At 39.9% G+C, this 17,939-nt stretch overlaps 1 protein-coding gene across 2 annotated transcripts in view; it reads left to right on the top strand.

The window, feature by feature from the left end:
• Positions 1 to 17,939, top strand: part of MAP2K5 (mitogen-activated protein kinase kinase 5) — a 245,723-nt gene that overhangs the window by 167,344 nt on the left and 60,440 nt on the right. Inside the window, exons 18-19 of one of the 2 annotated variants that reach the window (XM_036087125.2) lie at positions 15,624 to 15,650; positions 15,962 to 15,994. In XM_036087125.2, coding sequence (XP_035943018.1) covers positions 15,624 to 15,650; positions 15,962 to 15,994 — 60 coding nt within the window. The remainder of the gene's footprint in view (positions 1 to 15,623; positions 15,651 to 15,961; positions 15,995 to 17,939) is intronic. The other variant, XM_078079165.1, reaches the window with a different exon arrangement.

The following is a 17,939-nucleotide window of genomic DNA, read 5'->3' as shown; positions in this document are numbered from 1 at the left end:
ATTCTGGGTGCCTGTGAAGCAGTAGGATCATGAAAAATTGTGTTTTTAAATGTCTCGCAGCCAAAAAAGTATCTTCATTTCTTGAATAATTTAGCATTAACAGTAATCTGGAAAGAGGTGCAGGTCTGGACAAGGACTGGAGCTGTGTATAGTTAATCATGTAGATCCAAATTCAGTTGACTTAAAAGACTTAAAAAACATGACGGTGGGCAGTGGTTTGTTTAATGACACCATAATTTAGTAGAAATGAAAAAGATTGCCTGCTACAAATTGTCATCCTTCATTCAAACTTTACAATGGATGATAGTAAGTCCATTAAGGAGACTTCTCAGGGGGTGTGTCAGCTCTGGCATTTGGAAATTTGGTGAGCAGGATGCCACAGGAAAGTGAAGGTAATACAGATATAAATGTACTTAAAGTACTTTTGTATGTATAAAAATGTTGTTGTTCTTTTGGCTACAATTCCTGATCTTGGTTAATAAATTACATCAAAATGACCTGAAGTTAAAAAAAGGAAAAAAATCTGAGCAAATAGTGCCCCTGGTATTGTAAAGCTTTGAATGTTTTCACACCCCATTAATTTATTACTTCTCTTTCTTCATCTTTAAATTTCATTTTTTTTTTTTTTTTTCAAAAATTCCGACTCCCCGCTGCTGCAGTGATTTTCATCTTGTTGTTAATTTTCCCTGCTCCATATGGAGCTCCAGACATTTCACCTGGAGGCTGTACTAGATTTTGTTGTAGTGATCGTACTTCCGGAGGCCAAAACTGTCATTTAGGGTTCCTGGTGCATCTGTCTGCGCCAGGCTTTTCACTGGCATGGGAGAGTGTGAATAACAAATTGGATGCACCTGAGATTCAGATGATTAGTGTGTTTTGTGAATCTCCACGACTTGTAAGCAGATAGCTCTGGGGGGGCAGGAGGGTTGTACGGCAACTGCGGGTGAATCTGTACTCACACCTTACATTTGGGGCTTCGCGAGGGAAGCGCAAACATCCCAGGCAGTCTGAGTGCAGAGAGAGTAACAAATATTTCATCCCGCCTTGTCATTGATTAGAAAAGAGCCTTTAATTTCATTTCACCCCATGTTGTGATTAATTTGCATTCTTTGTCAGAAGTTAATGGAGTTTTTTATGGTTCACTCTGAAATCCTTGAAGACATCAGACTTGATCTGATGTTTATACAACCGCCAGCGGAATTTTTTCGTTTGATTGATGGCAAGCTTGATGTTATTCCAAACGGCTTTTTAAGCTGTTTTTAAGAATTATTTGAATAAAATGCGAGCAAGATATTGTTGTAACGATCAAGATTATCTGTTAAAAATCTGCTTCAAATAAAGAAGATGATAAGTAGTAAAAAGGATCAAAAACATAAGAGATATAGTGAATGGCGACGTTATTTGTTAAAAATACATAAGAATGGCATTCAAATAAATTATTGTAATGTCTAGAGATCCTTTTCTTGAAAAGAACATACCATCATCTGGCCAAATAGAATAATTAAGGCTAAGGTAGAAGGAAAGTCTGGATCTTTGGGATTAAAAACCTTTACTACCAATTGGCTAATTCTCATTTATTCTGCTAGCTTTTGCCACCAATGTACGAAATAGAGATCTACTGTTCTTAACTCAAGGAGACAAGGTCTGTCAGGCCTGTTAGCTGAACAAAATGATGACATATTACTTGTCTCAATAAAGAGGCATTCTTAAATCCCAGTACAAGTTCAACATAAGTGGATAATAGAGGATTTTAAGTGAAAGACATGCATTCTTAATAGTATAACGACAGGCTTTTTCATAAGATAGTACAGAAATGAAATACCCTGTTTTTAAAAGCAGAATACCCTGGTTGTTTGTGGGTAAAAGGAATGTGTGTTCATCCCCTGTGCACTATCTATCCAAGTATGAGGGAAGCTGTAGGTGGCGTTTGCTCAGAACCCTCTGCTACTAGCCAAGGAAATACGTTTTGCAAATGCTTTTTGATTACTAATACCATTTGTTTGATTTGGGGGCTTTGCCTTGCTTGAGCAGATTCTTGCTTTGCTGTGATTGCTGCTAGTGAAACTTACTCAGGTCAAAAAGCTACTTATCTGAGCACTTTCATTTAAAACAGATTAATTTATTTGCTGTATCTGAAAGTTTGCTAAGTAATTGGGTGGGTTTAATTGAACTTACTGCTTTCTGATCCTTGTATTAACATGATCTAAGGTCCTTTTTATTATATACAATCCATATTATTGACCAAATTTGCCCTGTTTTCATTTAAATGTAAGCAGCTTGTCAAGGAGAAAATATTTTATTTAACTTGGCTTAGAAACCTGCTATTTTAATGTGTGTGTTTTTTTTTTTCAATTGACAGACTGTCTTTTAAGCATTCATTTATTCTGTAGTAATAAATTGTGCTCTGGATAGAGCATTTGTCTCATAATGGAGTAGAAAGCATATGTTCTTAAAACTATTTTAAAATATTAAACACTTTTCTAAAGCTAGTGCTGAAATTCTAGTTTTTATACCTAATTTTATTCATGTTTTAAAAGTCTTTGACTATGCTACTACTAATCCTAATTCTGATAATTTAATATTGTTTTATATTCAATGTTAAATTCAGACCATAGCTTTTATTATTTATGTACTAATGTATTGATCGTGACGAGAGCAACCTAGAATTGCAAAATAATACCTAAAAAGTTGACCTTCTTTGAAAAGAGGTATTTGGAATTTATCCTTTGTTACATGAGTTTTTTGAAGTTCAGAACATCAAGGATTCTACAGAATCATACGTATCCAGTTTTTTGTGTGAGGTGTCTAGTCACAGGGAAAAAACCAGCAGTAGGTAATTACCCTAAACTTCAGGTACTCACCTGTAATTGGCAAGAGTCTAAAAGAGCAATGTGTGTGCAGTTTTTTTGCTAAACAGATTTCTAGCCTACATGTTTTAATTCATTATTTATTTTCATTCTCATTATTTAGGATATAGACATTTAAAGTATACTAAAATTTAGGGGCTCCTGTGTGGCTCAGTCAGGTGGGTGTCCTGACTCTTGATTTCAGCTCATGTCTCCATCTCAGAGTCATGAGTTCAAGCCCCATGAAAACAATACATAAATAAATAATAACGTATAGTAATGTTTAAAGTCATACAAAGTCAGATTTCATGTTCCAGGGGCGCCTGGGTGGCCCAGATGGTTAAGCATCTGCCTTCGGCTCAGGTCATGATCCCAGGGTCCTGGGATCGAGCCCCGCATCGGGCTCCCTGCTCAGCGGGAAGCCTGCTTCTCCCGCTCCCTCTGCCACTCCCCCTGCTTGTGCTCGTTCTGTCTGTCTCTCTCAAATGAATAAATAAAATCTTAAAAAAAAAAAAAAGATTTCATGTTCCATAAAAGGCAGAGGTGAGGGGCGCCTGAGTGGCTCAGTCGGGTGAGCATTCAACTCTTGATTTCAGCTCAAGTCATGATCTCAGGGTTGTGAGATCGAGCCCCATGTCGGGCTCAATGCTGGGCATGGAGTCTGCTTAAGATTCTCTCTCTCCCTCTGCCCCCCCCCCACCCATTCTCTCTCTCTCTCTCCCTCTCTTAAAAAAAAAAAAAGAAAGGCAAAGGTAAAATTTAAGTGACAGGAAGATGTTCACTTATATACATTTGCTTCTCCCCAGGAATTTTGAAACTGCCAATGTCAGATTCTTCTCTCATTATCTATCTCATGCTTATCAAGAGATCTCATAATGGTATTTGCTTAGCCTATTGCAAAGGTAGGAAGTGGGTTCCTAGTATGTCTTTAAAATAGAGCAGAAATGGAATAAAAAGAACTCCCAAAATGTGGGTAGCTTAGAAACATGACATTTTTCATTAAAGATAAATTACTCATTAATACCTCATTTGAGGTATATGCAGTTAGCCAGCTAAGCTAGTGAACCCTGTCTTTTTTAAAACACTAACCCCATGTTGGTTTGATTTTATAGCAACTCCCAAACTATTGTATGGCATACATCTCAGTTCAGTCTGACACGTATTTATCATCACAGGTACTCTGCCCTGGCACTATGCTGAACACCGGAAGTACAGACATGAAACAGATGTGGTCCCTGCCCTCAAAGAGTCTAGTCTAGTGAAAAGAAAAATACAAAACAAACACATGGCAGTTGATGCAAAAGGAACCCTACAGGATGTGGTATGCTGTGGCCTCAAGAGGAAGAGGTCACTTTAGAAAGCTGTGAAGGTTTCACAGAGCAGGTGATGCTGGAGCTGAAGCTCTGAGGCTAAAAGGGTGTGGGAAAGAACTTTCCAGGCATTCTAGTCAGAAGGAGACTCATCTGGTAAAAGATAAAGGTCTGAAGCAGCATGTTGTATACAGTAGCCTTCCAGGACTTTAATTCAGTAGGGTACCACTACTACTGCTGTTCCTTCTGTCTTCTTACCAGTTTAGGAATTTTCCTAGGTGACTTTTAAAGCAGCACTGGGAGGGAAGGAAGAAATGGGAGGGCAGAGTGGTAGAGGAGAGAAGTGGTATGTCAGGATGGAGATAGCAAGTGCCGCAGAGACCAGGTAATGAAATCGGGGTTGAGAATTTTCGTGAATCCCTTTGAGATGACTGGGAGCCAGTCTGAGGCTGGAAATAATTACATTTTAAGATCTCTGCCCCCAAGGTCAGCTGGCACATGCTTCTGAGGGACTTGGCACATCACAGGACATTTTCTAGACTTTCGGGGGTGGGGAGTTGTCATGCTCAGATGGGTTAATGCCTAAGAGGACACTTTGAAAAACATAAGAGGGTAAACAAGAGCAAGGTAATATTAGTATTATTTATATTTCCAGAAAGTACTTTAGGGATTTACCTATGTAACTCTGAAAATATATGACCATGTCTCATGTCTCACACCAGCTAGGACTAAAATGAATTACTTTTCTGATCCCACAAGAGCCTTCCTTTACAGTCTTTCTTTTTCGACTTACAATTTATCATTCACAATCACAATCATAATATATAGAATTATATACAGAACCTAGTCGTTTTTAGTTCAGTAACTGGGGACCTTGATTCTTTTACGATTTTTAAATCATCAGCTTAGCCCAGAAATAGAATTGAAGTTTGAAGTCATGAACTTGGCGCCCAGTCTGGCTTTCAGGTGGCCACTTTGCCATCTTCTGTCCCCCTCGGGCTCTGTGGTCTGGGAGCCCTTGCACTGTTTCCCCTTTGGTTTTTATTGGTGCTTTCTGCTACTTCATGGGATCAGAGAATTTTAGAATGTGACAAGATCTTACAGTGATCTCCTCCAACTCTTTTATTTTATAGAGGAGGAAATGGGATTCCAATAGCCATTTGGTGACTCCCTCATGATTACCAGGTATTTAGCCACAGGGTCAGACTGGTTCCCACTCTAGAGGGATGGTGTGGGGTGAAAGAGCCCAGATGGCCATTTTTATTTTACAAAACCATCCACTCAAGTACTGCCTCGAACTGGTGTGTCTGCAGAGTTGGAAGTTACTGTCCCAGGATGCTCCCTGTCTACCAGTTAATTGCTGAAGGGTACAGATGTCTGGGGGCAATGTGGTCCTCAGCAGCGGTAACAGCAGCAACAAAGACATCAGCTTTTACTGTACTCCAGTGTTTTACTTATCACTATTTTCAGTATAGAAAACTTGGGTAGATTTGGGGCTCTAAGTTAAAAAGGGGGCAGACCCACCCAAGTTTTGTTTGAGCACAGATTACTTTTTAGATGTTTAGCAGTTCTGGATTAATGCCCAGGGGCGGCTTAGGAATTCTTCCTCAACTAAAATGCTAATGATGCTAAGAACCCAACCCTCTTTAGTGCCAATAAAATGGACAAGCTAAGTTCATTGAAAACTCAGTGAGTTGTCTAAAAGGAGCAAAGAGCTGATTCGATTTAGGACTGGAGATTGCCTGGGACACACCAGGTGGAAAGAGGGTCCCAAGGGCTGCTAGGAGCTAGGAAGGGAGGCAGTTGTCTGTGTATGCACACAGTCAGGGTGTCAGCTCCAACACATTGTGGGAAACTGAGGCAACCAAGCAGAACCAAGTGTGGACTCTGTCAAAGTCTGTAGGTGGTGACTGCCATGGGGAGAGGGAAAGAAAAGCTGGAGAATAGGATGGTCTTATGAGGAAAGGAGGCCAGAGGAGGAAAGAAAGACCAAAGAGGGTAATGAAGCTTGTCTTGTTTTCTGTTCAGAAACAGGTTGCAAAGAGCACCATTCTGGGCATGAGGAGACCGTGAGTGTAGTCCTGGTTCTAATGTGGTAAAATACAGTAAACAAGAGAAAGTTGCCGACTAAAAGCCTTCCTCCAGCCCCTGCTCTTTGGACAGCCCTTTGCCGCCATAGCGAGGCAGCCGTAAACGCTCACTGACTCAGGGCAGAGAGGACCCGGAGGCAACAAGTGACACACCCGGGCAGGTGACAAGTTAAATCATTGTCAGATTATGGTTTGTCCCCCCCCACACACACACACACACAGATCTCAGTTTTCTCATCTGGAAAAGGATAGAGGTGTGCTAGGACAGTGATTTGCAGAATCATGGAAAGACAGGACATGAAGTCGGTGGGAACTTACTCCTGGACACACACACACATGCATGCACACACAAATACCAGAGCAGTTCTGGTTTGCTCTGTAAATTTTTGTTAATGTGTCTAAGTAATATCTTATGTGAACTTTGGTAAACACAGAGTCTGAAAAACGCTGTCCCAGATCCTTCTGTGGTCTCCTTTCATCTGGTATGAGCAGTGTCCCCCTCTTTTCCACACTTTCAGCTACCTTTCTCATCACCATCTCCCCAAGTACGCTCTTGGACTCTATTGAACTGGATTTCACTTATATCAAAGTATGAGAGGTGTGCCCTACAACTCTGAAACAGAAATCAAGCTTTGTTCAGTTCATTCTAGATCCATGACTTCTTTTCTTTAAGTCCTGTTTTGAATCTCATTCACAGTCAAACCAGTAAGACGCATGTGAGTTAACATGGTTACATGTGACTGTATTTCAAGAATCTTTCCTTCCTGATTCCATATGAAACATGTATTGGCAGCAGTTGCCGCTTATCTCAGAATCTCAGAAGGCCAAACAATGTTGTCAAATACATCGTAGCAAAAAAAAAAAAAGGCAGCGATATGTAGAGTCTTAGCCCACAAAGAAAGAATTCCTTAAAATGCCTGAAAACATCCCTTTTTGGGGGGACACTGTCTTAGAAATCTACAGCACCTTGAATCTAACAAATTGTATTTTGTCCAAATATTGAGTGGCATTTAGAGGAGAATACAAGCTCTGTGCTTAAGTCTTAGCTCTGTCACTAATTTTCAGCGACCTTAAATAAATCCCTCATTCTTGTGGACCAGCAATTGTGGCTTGTCCATCTTCTAGGTCCTAGACTCCAGTACAGTGCCTGGTATATACTTGATAAAGGTATACGAATCAATGAGTTAGTGATTTAGTCTGACTTGACTTTTTTACATGTTGGCATAGCAGATTCTAGAATTAGAAGGAACTAAGAATCAATATACATTTTTAGGCTTTAAATTAATAATTTTGTCCCCTTTTCTTCTGTGTCCATATTTCCACTCTGTCCTGCCAGCATTAATACCCAAAGGATAAAAGCTTCCAAAGAGTTGTCTTAAGATACTAGAGGGTTCTTATGTAAGAAAAGACATGGATTTGTACTGTCAGGAGGGTAGAACTGGAATGAGAGGTAGAATGGACAGTCAGAAGACATAAGCTCTCCATCATTGTATGCATCCTGGCAGAAGGCCCGTCAGCCAGGGGTGTCATGAAGAAGGGATTCAGGGATCAGAGAGAGGTGGGTCAGACTAAAAAACCTTTAAGATTCTTCCAGGCCCCAAGAGTCTATGATTCAACTTCAGTGTTGGACAGGCCTCTCCAGAGCCAAAAGGCTGATTATGTATTTCCTATCTGTTGCAGGGGAGGGGCAACAGGTAGAAATCAGACTTGCCTAGATTCTGCACTTGGTTGAATCATGTACTCATTTTGACTCTCGAATACTCTGTCAGTATGAAATGCATAAGAGATAGAAGAGTATAGGAAAGAAGTAATTCTTTTTCAGTCCAAGATTTATAAACTTCCGTGTTTCCCTCCATTGAGCCAACGATGTGATGGCTATCAAAAACATGAATGGACTTAGAGCCTCCAGGAGTTTCTTCTACTGAATGGTGTATAATGTCCAGAACAAGGTGACTGAGCCAGTCAATGTGAGGTATACGTGCGGGTGTGGGTGTCCTGCTTTATGAGGACACGTGCCCATGGCATCACATTCCAAGAAAGCCATCACAGTGTAGAGAATGTGAAACCCTGCCTACCCCTCCAGGCAGCTTTCCAGTTTAGGTAACAGCAAACTCAAGTTGCCTCAACTGCAAGGGGACTTGATTGAACTGCATGGCCAAAAATCAAGTATTGCTGGTTTTCGGTAGAACTTGATCCAACAAGTCACTTTTGGCTCTGTTCTTGGTGGGCTTCTTCCTTCACAGACCAAGACTGGCTCTTGGAATTCCAGGGCTACCGGCTTCCCAATGAGAAGGGAAGAGCAGGTCTCTCTTTCCCATAGGCAACCGGAGGCCCTAGGCTTCAGTTTGATTGGATCAGCTTAGCTCCCCAAGCGCGGGGGATTTAGATGATGCTGACTCCTTTAAGCCTGAACCACATGCCCCACCCATAAAGCTGATGATGAAGTAGCTGGTGGGGGAAGCACATGGGCTATTTAGGGGCAGGGAAATGGGATTTGAGTGTCATTATTAATTGAAGGGGGAAGAATAGAAGACAAGCAATCATAGCAAATGATCAGAGGAGGAAAACAGGATGTTCACTCAGGAAAGAAAACATGGTGGAGAAACAACCATCTTCAGATATGTGAATTGCCATCACTAGACTTAATCACTACAGCTCCAGACCATGGGCACATCTCACAGGAGGACATATTTGAACTCATAAAAAGAAAGAACCTTCTAACAATTTAAGCCACCCAGGATAGAATCATTGGAATCCCATCTCTGGAAGTCTTCAAGCAAACACAGGATACCTGCCTGTTAGGAATATCATAAAGTGAATTTCCACATGGAGCAAGGAGTTGGACCAGGTGACCTCTAACATCGTTCTGTATTCTATGGCATGTGGAGGATTGAAGCTAATAGAGATAACAGACTAAATGAGAGCTCCAGAAAAAACCCTTTGAGACATTTTGACACCTTAAAAATCTTTTGCTACAGCAGATTTGTTTGACCATAAAGCCACAAAAAAGCCACATCTCCCCCTGCTGCCTCCCCCCACATACACACATAACTGATATTCTAAGCTAGACTCTGAAATAAGACCACCCTTTTTTGGAACAAAGAAAAGAGAAAAGTTTGATACAGCAAATGTATCTTCTTTGAAAGGGAAAATCTTCTAAATCTTATCTGAAAGGAAAGTGCTTCATGGACATCTTGGCCAGGCCTAGAGACATTAGGGAGAAGGTTAATTTTATAATTCACATTGATCATTTTAAATTGTGTTTCTGAGCCCCTGCTTTTCTCACAAAATTCAGGTCTAAATATTAAAATTCACATTTGCCCAGAGGATGATTTACTAGGGTTTCTATATACCTATGCAGAATGGGACATGAGCTATGTCAATTTTAAATACACAAGGGATAAAAGAGTGGAGACTGGCAGTCAGGTCCTTTCTTTCCTGCTCACTGACTGGCAGACCCAGCAAATGAATAATGTTACACTGTACCTTGATGCTCCAGCTGCTGTGTTTTGTGTGAAAATGCATTGTCCTTGATACTCGGGAAGCAGTAAGAGCCAAGTGATCTAATTTATGGCTTTGATGATTTTCTGTCTGGTCCCATCTGAGCTGAGCCCTCCTCTAGGCATCTTAGAGCCTTTCTGTCCCACCCAGCTGTTTGTGAAATTCAGGGATATCTAATTTTAGCTTTTCAAAACTGGTCATTCCTGAAGGCAGCAGAGAGAAGGTGCCATGAGTAGATCTTAGAAGGTGGGAATCCTAGTGACTCTTTCATATCCTGTTGAGTAGCTCCTTGCTAAATCTTCTTGCCACTTATTTTTGTTTTAAGTCCTTAGTTGTTTAATTCTCGTGACTTATTTTTTCCTTTTGTTCTATATAAGATATGCTAATAGACTTACAGGCATGATAAGAACTTGAACAAGGACAAAGGCTGATAAACAGGAGAGATACAATGGCACAAGTGAATTATACTTGTTCATTTTATATTATTAGTAATTATATATTATTCATTTATTTTGTCTCATCCTGCATTCAATATCTAAAAATATCAGTTTATCAGAATTCTCATTTATGGTTAGCTAGGGTACATTTTGTTCTACTCTTTTTTTTTTTTTTTTAAGCAGTCCTTTGTTTAGGAAATCTTACAGTAAGGTAGTAGTGCTAAGCAATATGTGTTTAGCTTGTGGTCATGTGGAAATAATTTTTCTTTGCTCTCGTTGAAGCCTTTTTGAGATTTGGGCACTTCAGTTTTGCAAGTTGTAACTGATTGGAGGTGGTGTGTCCCTAAGTTTTAGCACCCAGCACCGTGCCAGATAAAATTAGATTGAATGCCAGTACCAGCTTCTGAGGCGATGGGGGTCTGACTGGAATTCCGAGGGTCTTTCTGACTCCAGCGTACATGCATTTTCTCCACACCAGACAGCCTCCTGAGTCAGCAGTCAGGTCTAGGCCAGGCTGTATCTGTGACCTTGGACACTGCGCCCCTCTAAACCACAATATCCCTAATAGCAAAATGAGTAGATTGAAGTAGACCATCCCTGCAGCTACTTTTCATTAAGAAAAAAATTTTTAGGTTATTATTCTTCATTTGTAATATAAAAGTCTCAGTTTACCATAATCCTGGTTTATATTAGGCAGGGTTAAGCTTAATGCATCTGATTTGAGAAGAGAGTCTGCAAAATAGCTATTGTTGCTAAAACATAAAACAAGTGTACAGTAAGAATAGAGTTGAACATTGAACGGTGCCAGTCAGTCCGCGCGCACACGCGCCCCCGGTGTACTTAAAAAATGCCAACCATATCATTTAATTTCATATTTCCTTTTTCTACTTAAGAGAAAATAACACAAGCTTGAAAAGCAGTAAATATGTAAAGAGAAAATTTGTCAACTGATATTGGAAGATCTGACCTCGGTCACGCATAAATCTCTCCGACAAGGGCTGCAGGGCAAGCCATAATTTCAGAGAGTAAAAGAGAAAATGAAAGGTCTAGCCAGTGTCTTCTCGCAGTTACATAGGTGGATCATTTTAGTTTTCTGATTGTGCTTCTGCACATAATGTAAAAGGGCTGGTGGCAGAGTCGGCTTTCCCATTGTGTGTAAAAAGCGCCTCCACAGAGATGGAAATGGAACGTGGGGCCCCCAGAGTTGCTGTTTCTCACCAGTCGTGGACTTTACAAAGTTGAGGCCCCACAAGCAAACTTTTGCATTGGCAGTTTCCTCTCGAGGATCATTTTCCAAAGTCATTAGTCGTGTTATAGGAGCTTTTGAAATTGCCAACTACATGGTCCTTGCAAGGAAATAAATGATAAGTGTTACTGCAAGAACACCCCGTAACTTATACTTAGGCCTGCCTGTTATGAAGTCAGTCCTCCCCGTTTAAACACATGAAGATCTGTCTTACATCAGACTGAGGCTTAACTGTCTCCGCTTAGTGTCACTTAAAGTAGCTAAGGGCTGGGAAAAGAAGAAAAAAAAAAAAAAAGCTGTGCCCAGAAGACAGAAGAGGGTCATCTAATTAGTTTATCAAATGCTACTAGTTCTGGAGACTGATTAGCAAAGTGTAATGATCGGAGCAGTTATTGTTCTGTTCATTGTCCCAGAGTACTAGTTACACATAGGAAACTCAACTCCAGCAAAGTGGGCTGGCAGGGCTCTGGACTTGGACGAGTTAGTTATAAACGGCATTTCATACGTTGTGAGGCACAGGCAGTTCATCAGCCCTAACAATGTTACTGTGTTCTTCTGAACTCTGCTCTCGCAGCGGAGCATTTGGAAGGCAGACCTAGAATAAAGAGAGACATTCACAAAGCTAACATTTTATATCGAGTACCCTTAGTACCACTTTTCATGTGCTGTAAAATGAGGGGCTTCACTCTTTCCTGAACTGTGTGCAAAAGCAGAGGCAGTGACTAGAGGCTGACTTTGTTGCGGTCTGTTTTATGGGCGCTGTGCCCGTACAGCAATGTGATCTTGAAAAAGGTAAACAACAAAGAGTTGAGCAGTGAAAAATAGGCCTAATATAAATACAGTCGAGTCCATGGCAGTTCAGAATTTGAAAAATATGACTGTGGCATTAAATTTTCGGTGGAATTAAACAGAGGAACAGAATATAACCTTTAAGGCAATATATCTGAGACAGAGAAAGGAAAGAATATATCTAACTCTATCGTCTATGTGGCATTCATATAAAGAAAAGCACAGTAGCTTTATTTAATTGAGAAAATGAATCAATTACAATGATGTTGCATCATCAAGTTCTTGTGAAATAGAAGATATAAGTCACTGTGTTGTGTAACAGTGTTAAAAAGTAATTGAGTATCTTAAGCATTTTGAATCAATTTCAGGTACTAGCACTGCTACCTTAATACAAAATTTATGAAGATGATTTCATATAATATGTAGCTATCAAAGCCATGTAATAAAACCTGGTAACAACATCTCTCTTTAAGAACCTGGGAAAAACAGTATAGTTATAAGATCATAAAAAAGACTTTGATGTTGTTGTTTCTCTCTGTCTCATAGTAAAGAGAAAGCATTAAAATAGTAAAATTTTAAGTTGTCTTAAACCATGGTTTCTTTTACCCACAGAATAGGGCAAAGTGGAGACCTCTAAGAGCTCGCTCGGTTCATGAGGAAATGTTCTCCCCTGAACTCATTTCACACAACTTATGTGTTGCTGGAAACGATGTTGTACAATTTATTCCTGAATTTATTTTGAAACATCTCACTTAGAATGTTTGCCTCATGTTTTTCCTCAGAGAATGTTGTAATCCCCCTGACTGTTGGAAATTTGTGAAAAACATTCTCTTTGCCAGAAATGGATTTCTGATTCTTGGTTTGTTACAAGTACCTCTCCTGTTGAAGTAGATATATCTTGAGAAGAATGGAGGGTGGGGGAAGAGTATGCATGTGTACCTGGAAAAAATAAAAGCAAACACCAAAGGGATCTCCTATCGTAGGAGAAGTGACCTGGGCCTTTCAAGATTTTTGAAAGGTAGTGTGGCTTATTACCAAAATCCTTAACCACTCCGGGGTGGTAGTTAACCCGTCTTCCTTTTTAAACTAAATCTTTACCATGAGAGTATTATGCAGAAGTACTCATTGACTAGAGGAAGGAGCAGTGATTCAGCATAGCATTAAGTGGGAACTATCCAAGTAGACTACCAGCTAGTCAGCATGGGACAGAGGTTTCAGGGAGTGGTGACCAGGGAGAGCAGGGGTGAGTAGGCACCATGTTCAGTTGGGATAATACACGGGAAAGTGCTTTTTAAAACACTCAGGCACTAGGTGAAGGGTCTGCTGATAAGCCATATGGATGCAAAAGAAACACAAAAACATAGTTTTTGCCCTTGAGAAGCTTGCAGTCTAATTCAGAGGAACCCGCCAAAAATTGATGATTTATCAACTTTACCACACCAAGTATAAATATATACAAATCCAGTTGTTTTTAAATAATGCTGTGACTGTCGACAGATATAATACAGACGCTGGAAAGAAAGGAGCACGGGAGAAACCCTGGCATCACTGTTCCTGTGGCCTTGGGCCTGCCCCATCCTCTGGGAGGCCAGTCTTCCCATCAGAGGATAGAAGTGATCATCCCTGCGGCACCTGGGTGGTTCAGTCAGTTAAGCGACCAACTCTTGGTTTTGGCTCAGGTCGTGATCTCAGGGTGGTGAGATTGAGCCCCATGCTTAGGGCTACTCGCCCAACGAGGAATCTGAGATTATTCTCCCTTTCCCTCTCCCTCCCCTTCTGCTCCTCTTTCTAAAATAAATAAACAAATAAAATCTTTAAAAAAAGAAATGATCATCCTTGCCAACCTCAGGGTGGTTGTGCAGATCAAATATACATGGAAGAACTTTTTATCTTTTATTTCTTTTTTAAAATATTTATTTATTTGAGAGAGAGAGCACAAGAGGGAGAGGGAGAAGCAGACTCCCCGCTGAGCACAGAGCCTGACGCGGGACTGGATACCAGGACCCGAGACCATGACCTGAGCCAAAGCCAGACGCCCAACTGACTGAACCACCCAGGGGCCCCGTGGAAGAACTTTTTAAAATACCATTAAAAAATTTTTAATTTAAAAAATACAGTTGACTCTTGAATAACATGGGTTTGAATTGCATGGGTCTACTTATATGCAGATTTTGGGGATAAATACAGTGTATAACTATAAATGTATTTTCTCTCCCTATGATTTTCTTAATAGCACTTTTTCTCTAAATTACTTTATTATAAGAATACAGCATGTAATACATATACCATATAAAATATGTGTTAATCAACTGTTCATGTTATCAGTAACACTTTAGGTCAACGGTAGGCTGTTAGTATCTGGGGAGTCAAAAGTTATATATGGATTTTCAACTGCACAGATGTTGGCATCCCTAACCCCTGCATTGTTCATTGATCAACTGTCCTATTACTATATTCCCTACATTTTACTAGCTGGTTGGAGCTCAGTTATCTCAGCAAACAACTGACCCGTCAATACCGTATTTGGTTCCTGAAATTTTCCTTCTTAGGAAATTTAGTACCTGGGACTCCGTTTTCATGAGTTTGTAATAACTGCAGTCATTTGTGTGGGGGTGGGGGGTTGAAGTGTTTAGTACTTCGGTAACACACTGGGTGTGTTATTAATTTGGTGTCACATTTTACTAACTTTCTAAGAGAGATGACTTATCCATGTTAGATGTGTGAGCAACCTGCCTTCACAATGTTGATTAGGAGTAGGCATTCACTTGTCTCTGCTTTTATTCCCTGAAAAACTGTGTAAAACTTGCATGAATTTGATTTTCCCAGAGAGCATTGCTTCCCAGGAAGCAGGCTGAAGGAACTTTGGAAAAGGTGGAGTCTTCACCCCACTCTGGAGTTAAAGACAAATACTTCAACCACATAATTAAAGTTTTCTTCACAAAATAGGGGATTGTGAGCAGACACTGGCAGGAATCCAAAATTCTAATTTCTGACTATGATTTAATTTCAATTTTAAATAAATCGGTTTTTAATTTAAAAAGAGTGAGCTTCATAACATTAGCAATGATTGCAACATTAAGCCCAGTGTTCACAATCTAGCAATATAAAACATTATTTATATCTGAATCGTAAACAGCCTTTTGAAATGGATTATGGTTTTTCTCCCTATTCTAATACAACCTGGAGGGTACTAAAAAGTGTTGTGTGAAATTAACATTCTGCTGACTTTCGCCTATAAATGAGAAGCGAGCTATTAACATTTGTGTATTTTCATTATGTAAATTGTGTTAACACATGCCCACAAATTGCCACCAGCAATGCAATAATTTTCTCTCAGTGATCATAATGTGTCCAAGTGAGTCATTTTGATTATGACATGCTAATTACATATTGCCTTTTTTCAGATTCAGAAAAACCAGGGATCTTTAATGGTAAGCTTTATGAGTTCAGAAAAAAATTCACTTTTCTTTTTCCTGATGGCTGCTTCCTTTGCATGCTTGAATGCCTTGTTTTAAACTTAGCAAATTGCATTTTGAAGAAAATGCAAACCTTTAACTGCCTGTATTAGATTAGGTACCATTAGAAATAATAGAACATCCTGAGCATCAATGTTTTTATAAGAGTTTGCTGTTGTTGATTAATCTTGCTATATTTTATTGCATTAATGATTTTTTCTTTCCACTCCACTGTAAAGATATTGCATAGAGGCTAATACTTTTTCCTTTCTTCTTTCCCATTGCAGCCTCTCCAGCTTCTGCAGTGCATTGTTGATGAGGTGAGGCATCGTCTTATGTGCTTTCACTCCTAAAGTCATTCCTAATGGTGTGGAAAGCTTATATTTTGTTTCCTAATGAAGCACAATGCCCAACATCCTCGGAGCAAGTTGTGTTGTATGGCTCTGAGCTGTGTTACGTGGACTGGCCTTGTCCTGAATCCCAGTCTTTTGATTCTGGCCCAGAATCCCTGCCCAAACAGACTGTCCCACAGGCTGGTCCTCAGGGGTATCGGAAGCCCTAAAGACAAAACAGGATAATATTAATTCATCATCTCCCTAGCCAGATGGGGATGGAGCCGGAAATTAAAGTGGTACCATTTTTTTTTTTTCCATAGCAGATATTTAAAGTCATTCCAGTAGACAAGGGTCAGAGTTGAACAGCAGACATAAGCTGGATAAAATTTGTCTTCCTTGCTTTATTTACCCAAAGCATAGCAGGGTGATAACAATGTTCCAGAGCTCTAGGTCAACAGTTCAGCTTTAATTTCCTAATTAGCCATTTTCCCCTAGAATACATTCCTAACTTCTTGTGCTTTTAACAAGAATCCTCACATTTTAAGTCATCCTACCTCTGATCATCCTTATCCATTGAGTTCCATTGTCCTTTGCCTTCATGGAATTAATCTACCTGCTTTTCTTTCTCAATCTACTTTTTCTACTCCTTATTCTGAATTTAAAGTCTGTTTTTCTCTAAATTAGCAGAACATAAGGCTTATAGTGCACGAAGCTCTCAATGAGGAACCATTAATGTTTTTTAAAAACTGACTTTTTCTGGGCTTGGGCTTGCCTACCAGCAATGTTTATTTTTTAAACTTTAATTTTACAATATTTAAAACACTTGTAATGAAGGCGATAAATGATTCAGATAGGAAAGTTTGAAAGAAAAAAACAAATCGTAATTCATAATTATTCCTCTCAATTAAACATCTGTATAACCAGTTATGAGATTTGGGAGAAAAAATAAAGATCCTCCTAGGAAAAAAACAAACGCACACACATATCACAATAATAGTAAGAATGGGGCTCTAACATCCTTAATGGTTGCATCCGCCAGTCCATATATCCCCTGCAAGCCATAAACCATGTTAGTACAAAGATGAAGGCATCGTCCTGAAACAAATGGAGGTCGCATTATCTCAAATATCAGACAGGCCCCCTGGATCTAATAGCTCATCAATATCTTCTGTCATCTTAGAATCCAAAAGCATCCTATCCCCATCAGAACCCTCCCAATTAAACTGATTTTCCTGAGGTCCCCTTCTTAGGGCCAGACCCAGGGAAACTTGGCCTACCCGGTCAAATGCACAGCCTGCCGAGTTTTCTGGACTCTACTGTTGCTGGTCTGCCAGGCTCCTGGGTATCAGAACATTCAGGTACAGATACTCCTCACCAGCAGTATATGTATTGCCGGGGAGCTTTTCTGGATCAAATAGATATTTCCATTCCTTATTTAAAATAGCAGTGATTGCTATTAAATTGAAGATCTTTTACTTGCTTGATTTGGGCAACATCCTGAGACTTTTGAAATTATCCTAAGGAGATGTTCTAAGGCGGGTAGGTATGTGGGGAGGACAAGAGCATGTAACTTCAACAGTATGTTTTTCTTTATAGCATTTCTTCCTCAGTTGAGAGAAAAATATCACTTAGACACCTCTTCCCACTTATCCGAAAGACATATTAAAATATTCTTCTTTATGGAAACTTGGGAAATTCACATTGCATTTACTAAAACAAACGTAAATTGATCTTGGAACTGAGCTGCTGTTCAGTGATGAGTATTAGGAAACAATTGTCCAGATGACTTGCCTTTATGCAAAGGGCATAAGGGCTTCTAAGAAAGAAAGGATGGGGAGGGGGATGTAAATTACTGTGCCTGTCCCATGTTTGTCAGACTTCTCATTGCTGTGGTACAGTGTTTTCAAAGAGTGGTCTTGGGGCTAACTGC

The sequence above is a fragment of the Halichoerus grypus genome, chromosome 8 (genome assembly GCF_964656455.1).
Source record: "Halichoerus grypus chromosome 8, mHalGry1.hap1.1, whole genome shotgun sequence".
NCBI classification, from domain to species: domain Eukaryota; kingdom Metazoa; phylum Chordata; class Mammalia; order Carnivora; family Phocidae; genus Halichoerus; species Halichoerus grypus.
The sequence above is the reverse complement of the archived record's forward strand: the minus strand, read 5'-3'. Positions and strand labels throughout refer to the sequence as shown.